Source organism: Fistularia commersonii, chromosome 2, assembly GCF_037954325.1.
Source record: "Fistularia commersonii isolate RoL2024-O1a breed Wild chromosome 2, RoL_Fcom_v1.0, whole genome shotgun sequence".
In the NCBI taxonomy this organism is placed as follows: Eukaryota; Metazoa; Chordata; class Actinopteri; order Syngnathiformes; family Fistulariidae; genus Fistularia; species Fistularia commersonii.
The window spans coordinates 25,845,833-25,862,546 of NC_141285.1; the positions used below are offsets into that span (position 1 = coordinate 25,845,833).

Here is a 16,714-nt window from a genome sequence, read left to right on the forward strand (position 1 = left end):
CAACAGCAACATCATCCAGAAGGCTGAGAAGTTCTCCTGCAGGCTGAAGAACCCAGTTGGTCAGAAATGGAGCGACCCCTTGCAGAACCCTTTATTCCTTCCACCTCCATATTGGGTGATGGTGTTTGTGGTGTTGATGGTTTTGGGTTTGTTTTTTTTCACAATTCGGAGACGACAATTTTTTTCCATCATCGGATCAGTACATTTTGAGTGGAAGAACTGTTTGGGAAAATAGTCCTGAAGTAATCCAGATGGGAGGAGAACAGCTCAGTAATCCAACCTAGAATCCACAAAGAACTACAGACGCTGACATTTTTTTTTCTACCTCAGAGCATTTCTGTGTGTGTGTGTGTGTGTGTGTAACATGATAGACGTCAGACCATGAAGAGAAAAGGATGAGGTTAAAAAGAGAGGGTCGGGGAACGGTGCGGTTGAATTTGAGTGATTTCATCATTTGAAGCTTCTTCCATCAACAGACACTGAACTCACACATTGTTACTTTTCATCCTTCCTTCTTCTTCATGTCCTCTTCACTGTGTTATCGCCAGAAATATATTTTACTGCTTTTTATCTATACACACTGCTCAAAGAAATCAAGGGAACACAAAAAAAACACATCCTAGATCTGAATGAATGAAATATTATTATTAAATACTTTACGCAGTTGAATGTGACGACAACAAATCACACAAAAATGATCAATGGAAATCAAACTGATGAACCCATTGAGGTCTGGAATCAAAATGAAAGTGGAAAAACACATGACAGGCTGATCCAACGTTGATGTAACGTCCTTAAAACGAGTCAAAATGATTCAGTGTTTCTAAGTGGAAAGTTTGATTTCACATAAGTGTGTTCAACTTGGAGTTTCATCGTGTTGTTTAAGTGTTCCCTTTATTTTTCTGAGCAGTATATAGTAGATATTGTAGCGAGTCATAAATGTTGGGGTTTATGTTGATGCTTGTTTTCTGTGTGATTTTGTGATTGCCGGTATTGATGTGGGTGTTTTTTGTTGTTCAATAAATTCTCTTTTTTTTTTTTTTTATACACCGGGAATCGATCTGAACAGTTTGTTATATTGCAGGCTCATGTGGCGTGGCTGTGGGAACAACAGCTAGTGCTCATTAAACAGACGTTTACCATCACCAGGGTGTTTCTCTAACTAAAACGCTACACTAAACTGGAGCTGTCCTGCAGTGCTGTTGAGAGGAATGTTCAGAGTTCTGTTATTTCTTACTGGCTGTGAATGTGTTTTGGCTGAGAGAGCGGGGTGTGCACGTGTGAGAGTGTTCGGGAGGCGTGAAGGTAACGTTTTTTGAGCGTCTGTCGTCGTAGGTTTTTGGATGTAAGTGTTCTGATAGAAGAAGCGCTCGTTTACCAACCATTGCAACTCATTGAATCCCTCCGGTCGGAGGATACGTCGGTGTGGGATGAGGTTTCTGGGCGTTCACCTGCAACTAAAGGCTTGTTTGTAAAGTTTGGGGCCCTTTGAGAGACAGATGGAGTGCTCCAGAGAGCCTGGAAAGGGTCAGCTAGGGGGGAAGAGAGATGGTGGCCTCCAGAACACTGCGCCCAGCTTCAAAGGCTGGCGGTCCTGATGGAGAGGATGGCGGTGGACATCGTGGGCCCGTTTCCTCACACGGACTCAACAACCGTTATGTTCAGGAACGGAGCTGCGGCTGAATCTGTCCATCTCAGAGGAGATCTGGGCCATCAGAGTGTGCACACTCTGCACACTCAAACCGTCCCTGCAGTGAAGTGACTCAGACACTGAAGTCTTCCGGATTTCACAGAGTTGAGCAGAACCTCAGTGTTCCTGAAGTCAAAATGCAGAAAGAAACATCCTTCTGGTTCTTCTCGCTGCTTTTAGTGGCACCTCAGTGTTTCTCCTTCACCGTCATGTCGCTGTACTTCAAGGAAGGAGCGGAGCTGCGGCTGAATCCGTCCATCTCAGAGAAGATCTGGACCATCACCTGGAAGCTGGACAGGAACCTGGTGTGCGAGTGGGTGAAAGACAAATTGGATTTGGTTTATTATCGGAGCTTTAAGGGCCGGACAACCTTGAACATCAGTTCTGGGGAGCTGGAAATCAGGAATGCCACTAAAGAAGACACAAATTTAAAGTGAAACACAGGATCCCTGAAAAACACACGAAACATAAATTAAAATATTTTCAGATTTACAAAAAATAAATTGTAAAATACAAAACAATTTTAGCTTTTTATACACTCAACAAATTTAAAGTCAAACAACAACACAGAATCCCTGAGACAAATGCAAAACAACAAAATATCAATTAAAAATATTAACTCTTCAGTGCTATAAATAAATTATAAAATACAAGAACTTTTAATTATTTACAATTCAACTTTCCCTTTTTCAGTGACACCTGAAAAAGGCGCAAAAAATATATAAATTAAAATATGTAAAACGAAAAGAAAAAGATCAGCAGTCTGTATTGACGGTTGGCATTGAGTTACACCAGGTGCAAACAGAAACCACGCCAGGCATATTGACCAATCACATGCGCCTTCAAGAGAAAAAAAGCGTCTGAAAGGGGGCTGCTCTTCACCAATCAGGAGCTTGCTTCTCTTGTTCATTTCAGAGTGCTCATAAAAGCCGTTCAGTTCGCGAGCGAGAGTCAGTGGCTAAAACCGTCCCTGCAGACTGAGTGAGTCACACATGCTGTTCTTCTGGATGTTAACATGCAGAAAGAATCATCCTTCTGGTTCTTCTCGCTGCTTTTAGCGGCGCCTCAGTGTTTCTCCTTCACCGTCACGTCGCTGTACTTCAAGGAAGGAGCGGAGCTGCGGCTGAATCCGTCCATCTCAGAGGAGATCTGGGCCATTGGATGGTTGATGGACGGGAATCCAGTTTGCGAGTGGGTGAAAGACAAACTGGATGTGGTTTATTATTCAAGGTTTAAAGGCCGGACGACCTTGAACACCAGAACCGCGGAGCTGGAAATCAGGAATGCCACTAAAGAAGACGCTGGGATCTTCACACTGGATCTCAACCAACGGGCTCTTCCGGATCAATACAGGACCCAGATGATCGAGGAGGTACCGAAGCCCACGGTGAGCATCGATCCACCATCCTGTGGTCCTAAATCTGAGAAATGCACCTTGAGCTGCGACGGAAACACTGAGAATGTGGGACCTGTCAGCTACCTGTGGAGACTGGGAGATGATGAGTGGGATATTGAGAGGAAAGACATCACCGTCTACAACGGCAACATCATCCAGAAGGCTGAGAAGTTCTCCTGCAGGCTGAAGAACCCAGTCAGTCAGAAATGGAGCGACCCCTTGCAGAACCCTTTATTCCTTCCACCTCCATCACCTGTATATTTGGTGGTGGTGGGTTTGGTTTTGGGTTTGATTTGCGTTTCTGTTTTGGTTGCTTTAACAATCAAGGGACAGAAATCCATCCACAACAAACCAGTAGATGTTTCAGAGGAAAGATAGAGTTGGAAAATGGTTCAGAAGGTCCTCAAGTAACCTTGAAGGAATGAGAGCCGCTCTCAAACCAGCCGAGACTCCACAAAGAACTGCACATGCTGAATTTTTTTTTTTATCTCAGAGCATTTCTATTTGTGTCTGTGCGTGTGCTTGTTATGCTCTATGATTTTTATCTTTTGTCTATTTCTTTTTATTTTCATTATTCTTTTTTATATGCGGACCTCATGTGTTTAATAAGAGTGCATCAAATTTGTATGTTTTTTTTTTTCTTTTGTCTATTTCTTTTTATTTTCATTATTCTTTTTTATATGCGGACCTCATTTTTTTAATAAGAATGCATCAAATTTTTATGTGTTTTTTTTAAATCGTCAACCGTAAATAAAAATGAACAAAACCAATAAAAGAATAATAACCTCGTGGGCTCAGTGACGTGTTTCATTTTCAAGATGTTCGGTTTTACTCTTTGCTTTTCCATTTAAGCTCATTTTTTTGAGTCATCAGGACAGGTTTCGCCACTTCCTCTTTGGTTGTGCATTCGCGCCTTTCTTTCCTCCGCTTTTTCACTTTATTTCATGTTTACTTCATCTTGGTTTCTGAACTGGGGTTTCCCTTCAACCCTCCACCTCTTCACCGGCTCTGTGGTGCTGTCCTATTCCTGTAACACCACGTTCATGCAAATTACGGGCTGTATGTTTAGTTTTTCACACTCTGTTAATATACCGTGTCACCCAGATGTTCCATTGATTAAAACGCTACAATACTTTGTATTCTACTGACCGTTTTACCGCTTGGTCCGTTTACTTGAAGATGTGGCCAGGTTTCTTCTTGAAATAGAGCAGGTTTGCAACTGAAACTTAACACAACAAACAGGAGAACCCTAAGAGAACACAGCAATATAACACATCATTAAATACAGAGACCTAATAAAGGACAATGGCTGTATATTCAGTCCAACATTCATTTATTTTAGCAACATTTGAACATTTAAAATTTGGTCTGGTATTAATTTTGGAATTCCCCCAAAGGTGCCCGATTTCACCCTGTCTCTATTACTCATATCATAACCGCCATTCATATCCAGAATTGGACGAATATCAAAAGTGACAATACAAGCTGGGTGTGGTTTTTGGTCTGAGCTTTAGAATAGAATTGAATCTACCTTTGGTCATCACACAGTGGGGAAATATGACTCTAAAGGCTGGATGACCTTGAACATCAGCATGCCACTGAAGAAGATGCTCAACCACTGGGTTCTTCAGGATCAATACAGGGTCCAGATGATCGAGGAGGTACCGAAGCCCACAGTGAGCGTCGATCCACCATCCTGTGGTCCTGAATCCGAGAAATGCACCTTGAGCTGCGACGGAAACACTGAGAATGTGGGACCTGGATGAAGAAAGGAAGGAAGCTTATGTGCAGTACTAAATCAGTTTTATTCAGATAAAATTGTGTGCTCATTTGTTGATTTGCACTAAAAAAAACCATGGAGATAACAAGGATGGAGAACCTAACAAGAAAGTAAAAATAAGTGTGAGTGGTAATGTGTGGCTGTGACACTCCAGGGGAGATAATAAATATTACCCTTTACCCCGACCATAAGCAAACAACCTTTTTAGAAATTCACTCCACACAAAACGTAGCCAGAGAACGATGGCAAGTGTTCTTCTTTACATGGCAACAGGAACCACAGCACAGACCAAATTAAATGTAGAAATAAGGAGACAGAAATAAACCCAATAATTAAGTGGACCAAGTGACCAGAAGACTACTGAAAAATGAAAGGGCCTGCGTTTCCCACCACGTGTTTCTGTTTGTGTTGTTTTAGCAATTAAGGGACGGAAATCTATCAAAGAATGGATCAGTCGATGTTTCAGAGGAAAGACAGATGTGAAAACGATGTGTGTGTGTGTGTGTGTGTGTGTAACATAAAAACACTTATTTGTGTCCTATTGTAGACCACAAAGTAGCAAAAATTAGTAAAAGTGAAGTGAGGAAGGCATTGAAGAGGATGAAGAGTGGAAAAGCAGTTGGTCCTGATGATATACCTGTGGAGGTGTGGAAGTGTCTAGGAGAGGCAGCGGTAGATTTTCTGACTAGATTATTCAACAGGATCTTAGAGAGTGAGAAGATGCCTGAAGAATGGAGACAAAGTGTGATGGTGCCTATTTTTGAGAATAAAGGGGATGTGCAGAATTGTGGCAACTATAGAGGGATTAAGTTGATGAGCCATACAATGAAGTTATGGGAAAGAGTAGTGGAAACTAGACTGAGAGCAGAAGTCAGCATTTGTGAACAGCAGTATGGCTTCATGCCTAGGAAGAGTACTACAGATGCAGTATTTGCGTTGAGAATGCTAATAGAAAAGTACAGAGAAGGTCAGAGGGAGTTGCATTGCGTTTTTGTAGACCTAGAAAAAGCATATGACAGGGTGCCAAGAGAGGAGCTCTGGTATTGTATGAGGAAGTCTGGAGTGGCAGAGAAGTATGTTAGACTGGTGCAGGACATGTATGCTCGCTGTGAGACACTGGTACGGTGTGCTGTAGGGGTAACAGAGAAGTTCAAGGTGGAGGTGGGACTCCATCAGGGATCAGCTCTGAGCCCCTTCTTGTTCGCAATGGTGATGGATAGGCTGACAGATGAGGTTAGACAGGAATCCCCATGGACCATGATGTTTGCGGATGACATTGTGATCTGTAGTGAGAGCAGACAACAGGTAGAGGGAAATCTAGAGAGGTGGAGGTATGCTCTGGAAAGGAGAGGAATGAAAGTTAGTCGTGGAGTGGTGAGGCTACAGGGAGTGGAGATCAAGAAGCTGGAGGATTTCAGGTACTTGGGGTCAACAGTCCAGAGCAAAGGAGAGTGCGGAAAAGAGGTGAAGAGACGGGTCCAAGCAGGTTGGAATGGGTGGAGAAAAGTGTCAGGGGTGCTATGTGATAGAAGACTTTCAGCCAGAATAAAAGGAAAGGTGTACAAGACAGTGGTGAGACCAGCGATGATGTTTGGACTAGAAACTGTTCCAATGACCAAAAGACAGCAGGCAGAACTAGAGGTTGCAGAGATGAAGATGTTGAGGTTCTCTTTGGGAGTGACCAGGATGGATAGGATCAGGAATGAGTCTATCAGAGGGACGACACATGTTCGATGTTTTGGAGAGAAGGTCAGAGAAACCAGACTGAGATGGTTCGGTCATGTACAGAGAAGAGATAGTGAATATATTGGTAGACGGATGCTGGAATTGGAGCTGCCGGGCAAGAGGTCTCGAGAAGATTTATGGACGTAGTGAGAGAAGATATGAAGGTAGTTGGTGTGAGAGAGGAGGATACAGAGAATAGGGTTAGATGGAGAAAGTTAACTCGCTGTGGCGACACCTGACGGGAAAAGCCAAAAGAAGAAGAAGAAGAAGAAGAAGAAGAAGAAGAATGTGTCCCTTTCGATGTGCTTTTTGAAACAATGTTTAAAGTGTTTATGCAAAGCTCGCCTTGCAGAGTTGATAAAAGTTGATCCTTGTTGATCTATATAGCTTTCTCTTTTCTTTTCTTTAATATTCATCAGGATACAATGTATTTGTATTTGTATGAAATTCTACTCAAATGCCATGAGGCGTACGGGAGCGGTTGCGTCATTGCGTCATTGCGTCAGAGCGTCATAGCGTCGGACCGTCGTACCATTTTACTTTGGTCCCCTGCGCTAGGAGGGGCTGTCTATCGGCTTCGGCACTGAAGACTTCTCATTTTCCTCTTAATTGATTCTTTTACTTTTTTGAGTATTATTTTTTTTACTTATCGAGTAATTTATATTTTAATCTCATCTCGATGAACCGGGTAGTTTTGGCTGAAGTACCGCGCCCATACCGGAAGTATTGTACGCTAGCGCTAGCTTAAGTAGCAAAAGTTGGGCGGCATGACAAAAGGGTCCGGAAAGATGGGATCTTGGCTCGTCTTCTTGCTGCTTTTGGTGTTGCCTCGGTGTTTGCCTGCCGCCACTACGCCGCTGTACTTCAAGGAAGGAGCGGAGCTGCGGCTGAACCCGTCCATCTCCGAGGGGATCTGGGCCATCACCTGGAAGCTAGACAGTAACCTGGTGTCCGAGTGGGTGAAAGACAAACTGGATTTGGTTTATTATCGGACGTTTAGAGGCAGATCGACCTTGAACATCACTTCTGGGGAGCTGGAAATCAGGAATGCCACTAAAGAAGACGCTGGGAAATTCACGTTGGAGCTCAACAACCGGGTTCTTCAAGATGTCTACAGGACACAGATGATCGAGGAGGTACCGAAGCCCACGGTGAGGGTCGCTCCACTGTCCTGTGGTCCTGAATCCGAGAAATGCACCTTGAGCTGCGTCGGAAACACTGAGAATGTGGGACCTGTCAGCTACCTGTGGAGACTGGGAGATGGTGAGTGGGAGGATGAGAGCAAAGACATCACCGTCAACAACACGGACATCATCCAGAAGGTTGAGAAGTTCTCCTGCCAGCTGAAGAACCCAGTCAGTCAGAAATGGAGCGACCCTTTACCGAATCCTCTGTTCCTTCCACCTCCATCACGTCTACATTGGGTGGCGTTTGTGGTGCTGGGGGTCATGGTGGTGTTGTTTTTGGTGGGTTTTGCAATTTGGAAATTTTTCATTCGGAAGACTCGAGGGCAAAATCTCGAAATAACCCCGATGGAAGGAAAACCGCTCAATCACCAAGCTTTGACTCCAGAGGGGGAAGGGTCTGAAAAGGCCGAAACCTGAGTGCGTAGCACGGAGGAGACAGTCTGCTTTGAAAAGAGGAAGACGGCCTTATATATCTGCAGGGAGATCACGCCCTATGTGCTTTGTTGGAAGAAAAAAAGTCCCAGCCAAAAACACTGCAGAAAAAGACCTGAAACTCACAGAAGAAAATTACTCTGCCGTGACATCAACAGTAATTTGAATTTTTGACAGGTGGAGGTGCGCGCTCTGTATTTGTGGAAAGGCACTGAATGTAAAACTTTTTTTTTTTTTTTCTTTTTTAAATCCTCTTCTCAGCCTTCAGTAGCTGAGTTTATCGAACCTGCAGCTTAGCACATAGTTCTGTTCAATGATATCGTGAACAAAGTGGAAACTGAAATTTTGTCCTGATGAGAAACATCACAATCTTCGGACAAGTGCCTTTATTTGTAACATTTGCTGTTATTTATGCGATGCATTTTATTAAGATTTCAGTAATTATCACTGCTTTAAGATGGCTTTATTATTTCTTGTTTCACAATTTGCTTTGCTTAAGTAATGCAAATGTATGTCACATTTGTCAAGGTATCCTTGAGCTGTCTCACTGTCCATCATACTCACTCTCGTGTTCGCAATAAATCAAGAAATCTGAGGTGTTTTTTGTAATCAACGGCAAGTTGACTAATAAGAATCCAGTGTCGTATTGCATAAACGCGTGAGAACAACATTTTTTGACGAATTACTCCTGCAATATTTGCAGTTAAGACTCGGAAACTTGGGTCTCCAGGAAGCAGCGCGAACGAAGCCGGAAGCAGCGCGAACGAAGCCGGAAGCAGCGCAAACGAAGCCGGAAGCGAGCGCTGATGCTACTCGCGATTGCTAGTCTTCGGTGATGCCAAGCCAGGGAGCTGCCTGGCCGCCCATCCTGGGATGGATTTGGAGGAGGCTTTTCAGGTTGTCGGCGAGTTTGGACCCTACCAAAGGCGGGCAGTAGCTGTCCTGGTTTTGACACAGGTTCGACGGCTTGTGAAAACGGGTTTATTTATTTATGTGACTCATCAAGGAACCCCAGCGGGTTAGCTGTTTTGTAGCTAACGCAGTGTTAGCTCCTCGTCGCCGGTAACGCTACGTGGCTCTAAGGCTGCGTCCGTCGGGGCTTTTATTTATCAATTTTTTCCTTTGTTCCAAGTTAGATACGTTTTATAGATACATTATCTTTCTTTAGAACCATTTAAGTGTCATTATTATACTATCAAGTCTTCCGATGAAACTACTGTCGGTGAGGTGCTCACGCAGTCGAGATTAGGACTCCCACCGGACTTCCTTACGAAAATAAATCATTGGCGGTATATCCACTCCACACGCACCCCAAATCCTCAAATATTAAAAACTAACGTTTACCGTGATCTCTCCAGATTCATTCTTCAATTCGGCGCGATAAAGAAGCCCGTGTTTATCTCGCATAGTGTCATAAACGAAGTTTATATACCACTCCGTGGAAGTATACCACACCAATTTTCGCTTGTATGCAGGTCTCAATGTCAGGAACTCTATTCTTTGCCCTCCCGAATTGCAATTAATGGTTAAAACATCCAAGTCGCAGAATGCAGTTTGTCCGTGGTGCGTATTGGAGCGTCGTCCTCAGCCTTTTTTTCCTGCAGCAGCTAACCATAAATGTTTTATGGTTGAAAAATCAAGCAGGACTCACCCGGGAGACCTGAAATGAAAACTGTTAGTTGTGTGTTGCAGGTGTATATGGCCTGCCAGTCCATGCTCATCGTCCTGGTCGGGGTCACCCCGGAGTCCAGCGGCGAGCAGCAGGGCGCGCTGCCATCCTCCCAACACTTCGCCACGGGGGACGTTGACTCCATTGCGACCGAGGTGAGATGGTCACATCCGAGACACGTAGTAGAAGCGAAAGACCGCAACGGCTTTTTCTTCTTGTCTCCGGTTCCATCAGTGGCTCCTCATCAAGCAGCAGGCCTACAAGGTCAGCCTGGCGGGATCGCTGTTCTTCGCCGGCCTGCTCCTGGGAAACATTGTTTTTGGGCCTCTTTCAGACAAAATCGGACGGAGGCCTGTGTACCTGACAGGTAAGGAAAGATTCCCCTTTTCTCGTTTACATTTCAGATGTTTGCAGTAGTCTTCAAATTCGGGACCCTTGTTGATGGACAGTAACAACATCACGGATTTGGACAAAAAAGACTCCGGCAAGCCGCCTCCTCTTCGGTCTCATCACACACAAGACTTGCGCCGAGGCCTCGGCGTCAGAAACAGAATTCGTTAAGTCTTCCTGGCTCTTGCGGAGAGCAGGGAGTATTCACCAGACTGCGCTTTCTGGATTCCAGTCCTTCTTTGCCTCGATGGACAATCCCTCGAGTGGGGAAGAGCGGCATCTTTTGATCAATCTTGCCACCAGCCCCTGTCACACGAGTGTCCCGAAAGGCTGAAGGAAAATTCCAGAAACTTGGATTAACTTTCAAGATCCTTACTCAGCAGTACTCAAAGCAGTTGTCTGTTAAGTTCAGGCGTCCTTCTCTTGAGGTCCTTTTCGGCCGCCCCTGTGATGTCACAAGGGGAGCCGTGATGTCAGACTACTGTTAAAGTCCATATTATGTCAGTTCTCTTTGGCATCACAGTTGTACGGCGTTTGGGCCGTGGAAAGACATCTGCTGAGGACTGCACAGAGATGTTGGACGCCAGCCGAGAGCTGCTGGGATCGGCGGGAGCTGTCAGTTCAGAGCTCTCTGCTTGAACATGGCGAAAAAAACAGGTTTTTGTTTGCGCGTCGTGCTGCTTCTGGCAGCGGCGTGCTGCGTTTCGACCCACGTCAAGCCGCTGTACTTCAAGGAAGGGGGTGAGCTTCGGCTGAAGCCCTCCGTCTCAGAGGAGATCGTGTTCGTCACCTGGAAGTTTAACAGGAACATGGTGGTGGAGTGGATTAAAAACAGGCTGGACACGTATATTTATCCGAGGTACAAAGGCCGTACGACCCTCAACTTGCTTACCGCGGAGCTGGAAATCAGGAATTTGACCAAAGCTGATGCCGGGAACTTCACGCTGGAGCTGAACAACAGAGTTAGTCAGGATGTCTACTGGGCCCAGATGATCGAGGAGGTCCCGAAGCCCAAAGTGACGATCACGCCGCTGTCCTGCGGCCCGAGATCCAGGAAATGCCACTTGAGGTGCCACGGAAACACCGAAACGGCGGGACCCGTAACCTACCTGTGGAGACTGGGTGGCAGCGAGTGGAAGGACCTGGGGAACAGCGTTAGCATCGACAACAATGCGGCGGTCCAAAAGATGAAGACGTTCTCCTGCCGACTGAAGAACCCGATCAGTCAGAAAGACAGCAACACCTTGCAGAACCCGATGTTCGTTCCCCCGTCGACACCCGCTGCGCCATGGGTGGCGGCGTTGGCCATCACGGTCACGGTCCTGGTCGGCGTCGTGATTTGGAAACAGAAGGCCATTATTTCCATGCTGTTTCGTTGAAGTTGCGAGAGGCGAGCCGCAACCCGGACTGTTCTATCGCACGCGCAGGCTTCCGCTCGCTCCAACGTTCACGGACAGTTCAGCTCGCCTTGTGACTGATGGAGAACCTGGGGAGAACCCTGCTGGCCAATCGGATCATGATTAAAGATTAGAAAAACAGCAATTTTCCCTTGTGTACTTCACTTCCTCCGACAAAAGGAGGACGGTAACGCTCTCGTATCAGTAACTACCGTTTCGTCTCAAGGGAGAACACACACATACGCACGCACACACACACACACACACACACGTTGGGAATCGGCACATGGAGGCCTTCCGGTGAGGGATCTCCACGTTCTCCCCGGTTCTGCGTTGGTTCCTCCCTCCAGTCCAAGCACAGGAGGTTCCTTGGAGACCCTGAATTGCCCAGATGTTGCTATACGGTTTGGGAATGAAAGAGTGAATTTTTGTCAATGCCGTGTGAGTGAGAGGGTGAACGGTTGTTTCGATTTGACCTGTGAATTTTTTCATGGCTGATGTGAATGAGAGGGTGAATGTTTGTACGTCTCTTGTTTGTGGCCTCGTGATTGGCGCCCGCTTTAGGGTGAGCACCGCCTTTTGTCCAATGACAGCTGGGATAAGACTCCCCTCCCGCCCCCGACCATGACTGCGGGATAAACGCAATGAATGAACGGACCAAACAAACCAGACCCCAGCAAACATTTAATCCCCTAAAGATGGACCTTCTGAACCGGAACACTTTCGGCGCCGGTAATGTGACCCCGAGTGACACGGTGCCGTCGTCGTCGCTCCGTCATCAAAAGTAACCCCCTTCCCTTTCCCCCCCTCCATCTTGTTTTCCGACCCAGGGCTGTTTTTCGAGGTGCTCTTCGGCTACGTGACGGCCGTGGCGCCCAGCTACGAGGTGTTCGCCGCGTCCCGCCTGCTGGTGGGGCTGATGAACGGCGGCATCGGCCTGGTCTGCTTCGTCCTCACGCAGGAGTACGTGGGCAAGACATACTGGGCCATGACGGGTACGGATAGGCCGAACGCCCAATGAGAAGAGCTTCTCAACTTATCCGCCGTCTGAGAAATGCCCCGCCCCCTTCCTTCCTCCAGGGACGCTGACCAGCGTGATGTTCGCCGTCGGCATCGCCCTCTTCGGCGCCCTGGGCTACCTCATCCGGCCGTGGCGGAGCCTGGCCACCGCCGCCAACTCCTCCGGCGTGCTCTTCTTCCTGCTCTCCGTGTGAGTACGGCGGCCAATCCTCAAACTCCGCCTCCGTAGTTCGCTTCTCCGCCGTTGCCATGTGACAGGAAGTGTTCTCGGCGGTGACCCCCCCCCCTTCTCCCTCCCCTCCAGGACGCTCCCGGAGTCTCCACGCTGGCTGTATTCCCAGGGTCGGACTCAGAGCGCCGAGGAGGTGAGGACCCCGGAAGGGGGGCGGAGTTATGGGGACACAGACAGGAAGTCAACCCGCGTTTTGCCGGCTCTCCCCCCCCCCCAGGTCCTGCGCTATATAGCGCTTCAGAACGGCAGAGCTGCCAGTAACCTGACGCTGCAGGGGCCCGCTGCCGCCAAAGCCGGTAACCACGGCAACAGGGCCACGGGAGTGCTGCAGCTGGTGGTCCATCCGGTCCTCCGCCTCAGGACCATGGTGCTCATGTACGTCTGGTGAGTTGGCCACCGCCGAAGAAGAACCAGAAGAGTTGCAGGAGTGTGTGCATGTGTGTGTGTGTGTGTGTGTGTGTGTGTGTGTGTTCGCGCATTTGATTTACAGCTGATGCTGAAAGATAATCTGAAATTAATATCACATCTTCATTTTTCTACATCGGCCAGCCCTACTGTTTGAATCTAAAGGTGTGCGCGTGTGCGCGTGTGTGTGTGTGTGTGTGTGTGTCTGTTCAGGTACGCATGCAGCTTGGTGTATTACGGTCTGACCCTCGGGGCCAGTGAGACCTCAGGGAGCCACTACGTGAACGTGGCCATGTACGGCCTGGTGGAGCTGCCAGCTTACCCACTCTGCATGTATTTCATCAACAAACACTGGTAGGACACACACACACACACACACACACACACCAACACACAGCGACCCGTATCAGCTGTGTTTACAGCTTCATCAAGCCATACATTTTTTCAGTGTTTGTCTCATCGGCTTTAAGTGTGTGTGTGTGTGTGTGTGTGTGTGTGTGTGTGTGTGTTGCTTCACAGGGCCGGGAGGAGGAAGAGCATGGCCAGTTTTCTGGGTCTGGCTGGCTCGGCCTGCCTCTGCACCATGTTCATCCCGGCGAATGCAGGTCAGACTCTCAACAACACACCCCGACAACTTCCGTCTTTGCCTACCAGAGGGCGTTGTCGCTCTCCACCTGCTGTTTATAGTACAAGGTTCAGCCTGAAGATCAGGACTGAAGCACAGGGGAACCTTGACTTACAAGTTGAATTGTTTCCACAAGTGAGCTCATAACTCAGTTTGCTCAAATATCACATTAAATTTCCCAGTTGAAAAGAATTGAAACACTACTGCTCTGTTCCAGCACCCCTGGTTTTGTTGCATGTTTTTAAATAAGAAGTACCTTCTAAATAACAAATAATGTATGGAACAATGATAACGAAGAATGTAAAGAAATTAACTGGTTTTATTAGTTGTATAGGATCAGAGGGGACTTTTTCATTTAATTGCTTAACATTTAGATGTAGCTTGCTGCACTTTATGGCCAAATTTGATTTAGTGATACAGTGAACGGCGCTTTTTTTTTTTAAAAAAAGGACAAAATCGTCCATGACAGGCTTCGAATGACTCTTCCGATGCGTCGTCCGTTGATGTTCCTGCCGTCTGTTCCTGCCTTCGTGCCGCTCGCTCCCAAATCCCAAAGCGAAAAATTCGCTGACCGTCGGCTTGTCGTAAAAGAGAAGTTGATGCACTCGTAATTCAGGTTTCCATTGTAGCTGAAAAATGAGGCGGAGGAAGCCCTTACAGCTTTACAGGAAATGGCCTGGGATAAAAAAAAACCCAGGAAATTCGTGATAAATAGCTTTCCCGCTACCCGCAGGCCCTGTGTTGAGCGTCACATCGCTGGCTCTGCTGGGGAAGCTGATGGTGAGCGCCGCGTTCAACATCGTCTACGTCTACACCTCGGAGCTCTACCCCACCGTCGTCAGGTGACCCCGAAGTGCCTTTTTGGGGGAAGGATTCGGGATGGGGTTGCTGCCGTCTGCTTTTTAAACATACCCGTTTCCCCGCTTCAGGAATGCCGGTCTGGGCGTGTGCTCCATGTCATGCAGGGTCGGGGGGATTCTCGCTCCGTTCGTTCCCTCCATGGTGAGCGTGTGTGTCTCACTTTGTTTTTAAATTTCCTACAGACCTGTGGCAGCTGATTCAGTGAAAGTGTGTGTGTGTGTGTGTGTTGTAGCGGGCCCTGCACCGCTCCATGCCCTTCACCGTCTTCTGCCTCAGCGGCCTGTCGGCGGGCTGCCTGGTGCTGCTGCTGCCCGAGACCCTAAGCAGACCCGCCGCCGAAACGCTGGAGGAGCTCGGGAGCCCGGCCCACAGCCGCGTGCTGGAAAGCAAGGTGAGGCGGCGTTCGGGGACGTCTATCCTGCTGCCATCTTGGTTCCCGCAGCGATACGAGTCAGGCTGTTATTTTGCCCCGCAGCCCCTTTTGCGTGAGGACGAGCGGGAATTCAACCACAAGTGACGACGGCGGTGAGGATCCTGCAACGGTGCCTTAGTGTTGGAGGGAACCAGAGAAAAAACACATTCCAGAAGGTCAAACTTCGTGCCACCGACAGACCTCTACCTGAAATCCCTGCTTCCCAGTTGGCCGCTACGACAATCAGGGGAGCGGGAGAGTTGTGGCAGTTCACTTAGTCACAGCGACGAGTCATCTCGGTCCCAACTCCACCCTCCAAAAACGGTCCGTAGCATTTTTCAGCAATGAGTCAGAGCCGAAAACGCTAATCTGTCGGGTCGGAGTGAAAATATGACAGTTATGCGACGCAAAGATTAAAAGTCGTCGCGCCTTTTGTGCGAGGTTTATCACGACGATGAAGCGGGCGGCGGGGAAAACCGCGACCCCCAAACGCTTCTCGGTTCTGCTTTTGCTTCTCAACCGCAGGTCGGCATCAGGAGACGTGGTCGTACTTGGAAATATCCAGGTCGGGGAGGCTGATATTTACCCTGGGAAGGGCAAAAGAAGGGAAGCTGTTATCCACCTGAACATTTTGTGTCTGAAATGTGAAAAGCTGATGATTTCATTTCAAGTCCTTTTGTGAAATTCACGCGTCGGTGTTTATATTGTAATATATACTGTGAAAAAAAAAAAGTTTACGTAATTGTCCGACTGCTTTCATTAAAACTTTCGTTCTTTTCTCTAAATTCTGTTGATTCCACTTTTTTCACCTGAATAAACTGCAGAAATCATTCCCAACTTTGTTTCTATTTAATTGTAATAAATAAAATGTATAGGGAGTAGAGATACTTTATTGATCCTGAAGGAAATTAAGGAGTCTAGCAGCATACACATAATGCACATTGTACAGATCAAACATTTTGCACACGTTTGCAGACATACAACCAGTCACTTAGCAGGAAAAAATAAATAAACTAATGAGGTGGGGAAAGTGTCCTTATGAGGTTCCCTGCCGTAATCCAAGTTGGGGCGGCTCATGCAGTCTAGTCCATTACACTTAACTGATCATAGATATATTTATTGTTGTTTAATGAATTTTTAATGCCTCTCCCTTCAGCTGCAGGGAATCTCAAAATCTTAAACCTTAAAAAAAAAAAATCCCACCCACTTCCTGTAAATTGTAATAATTTATCTGTATATATATTATACAGATAATAATAATATTTCATTTCATAACAGCTGCATGTGCAATATTTTTTCATACTCTTGTGCACTCCTAAACCCTCACCTGGTACTTAAGACCTTAAGACACTTTATAGCCTTGACTTGTTCCTTAGACACTTTATAGTTTATTTGTATTTCTTATTCCACCCCCCCTTTTTACTATTAATTATTGTTGTTATGTTTTCTTGTAACTCTGGCACAACAATTTCCTTCGGGATAAATAAAGTTGT

General features: G+C 46.8%; 2 protein-coding genes across 3 annotated transcripts; both read left to right on the forward strand.

Moving 5' to 3' along the window:
• Nucleotides 1–8,875: 8,875 nt before the first annotated feature.
• slc22a15 (solute carrier family 22 member 15) lies at nt 8,876–16,006 on the forward strand. Of its 2 annotated transcripts, XM_086174848.1 has the most exons (13): nt 8,897–9,167; nt 9,903–10,034; nt 10,114–10,246; nt 12,497–12,661; nt 12,747–12,876; nt 12,991–13,051; nt 13,136–13,302; nt 13,537–13,677; nt 13,843–13,928; nt 14,682–14,790; nt 14,878–14,950; nt 15,042–15,200; nt 15,285–16,006. In XM_086174848.1, exons 1-13 carry the CDS (start codon nt 9,084–9,086, stop codon nt 15,324–15,326), a joined length of 1,482 nt encoding a protein of 493 aa, XP_086030974.1. In that variant the 5' UTR covers nt 8,897–9,083; the 3' UTR covers nt 15,327–16,006. The 2 variants fall into 2 exon arrangements, with proteins under 2 accessions (XP_086030965.1, XP_086030974.1); XM_086174839.1 differs by having other exon boundaries at nt 8,876–9,167; nt 12,991–13,302.
• On the forward strand, nt 10,324–12,378 carry LOC147236852 (CD48 antigen-like). The gene is made up of 2 exons (XM_086174861.1): nt 10,324–12,107; nt 12,231–12,378. The coding sequence occupies exon 1, from the start codon at nt 10,911–10,913 to the stop codon at nt 11,646–11,648; it is 738 nt and encodes a 245-aa protein (XP_086030987.1). The 5' UTR covers nt 10,324–10,910; the 3' UTR covers nt 11,649–12,107; nt 12,231–12,378.
• Nucleotides 16,007–16,714: the final 708 nt, after the last annotated feature.

Excerpts from the sequence above, each read along its gene's own strand:
- LOC147236852 (XM_086174861.1), top strand. The coding sequence starts at position 10,911 with ATGGCGAAAAAAACAGGTTTTTGTTTGCGCGTCGTGCTGCTTCTGGCA.
- slc22a15 (XM_086174839.1), top strand. The coding sequence starts at position 9,084 with ATGGATTTGGAGGAGGCTTTTCAGGTTGTCGGCGAGTTTGGACCCTAC. Across the intron at positions 12,662-12,746 it reads GACATACTGGGCCATGACGG|GGACGCTGACCAGCGTGATG; the intron begins GTACGGATAGGC and ends TCCTTCCTCCAG. Across the intron at positions 14,791-14,877 it reads CTCTACCCCACCGTCGTCAG|GAATGCCGGTCTGGGCGTGT; the intron begins GTGACCCCGAAG and ends TCCCCGCTTCAG.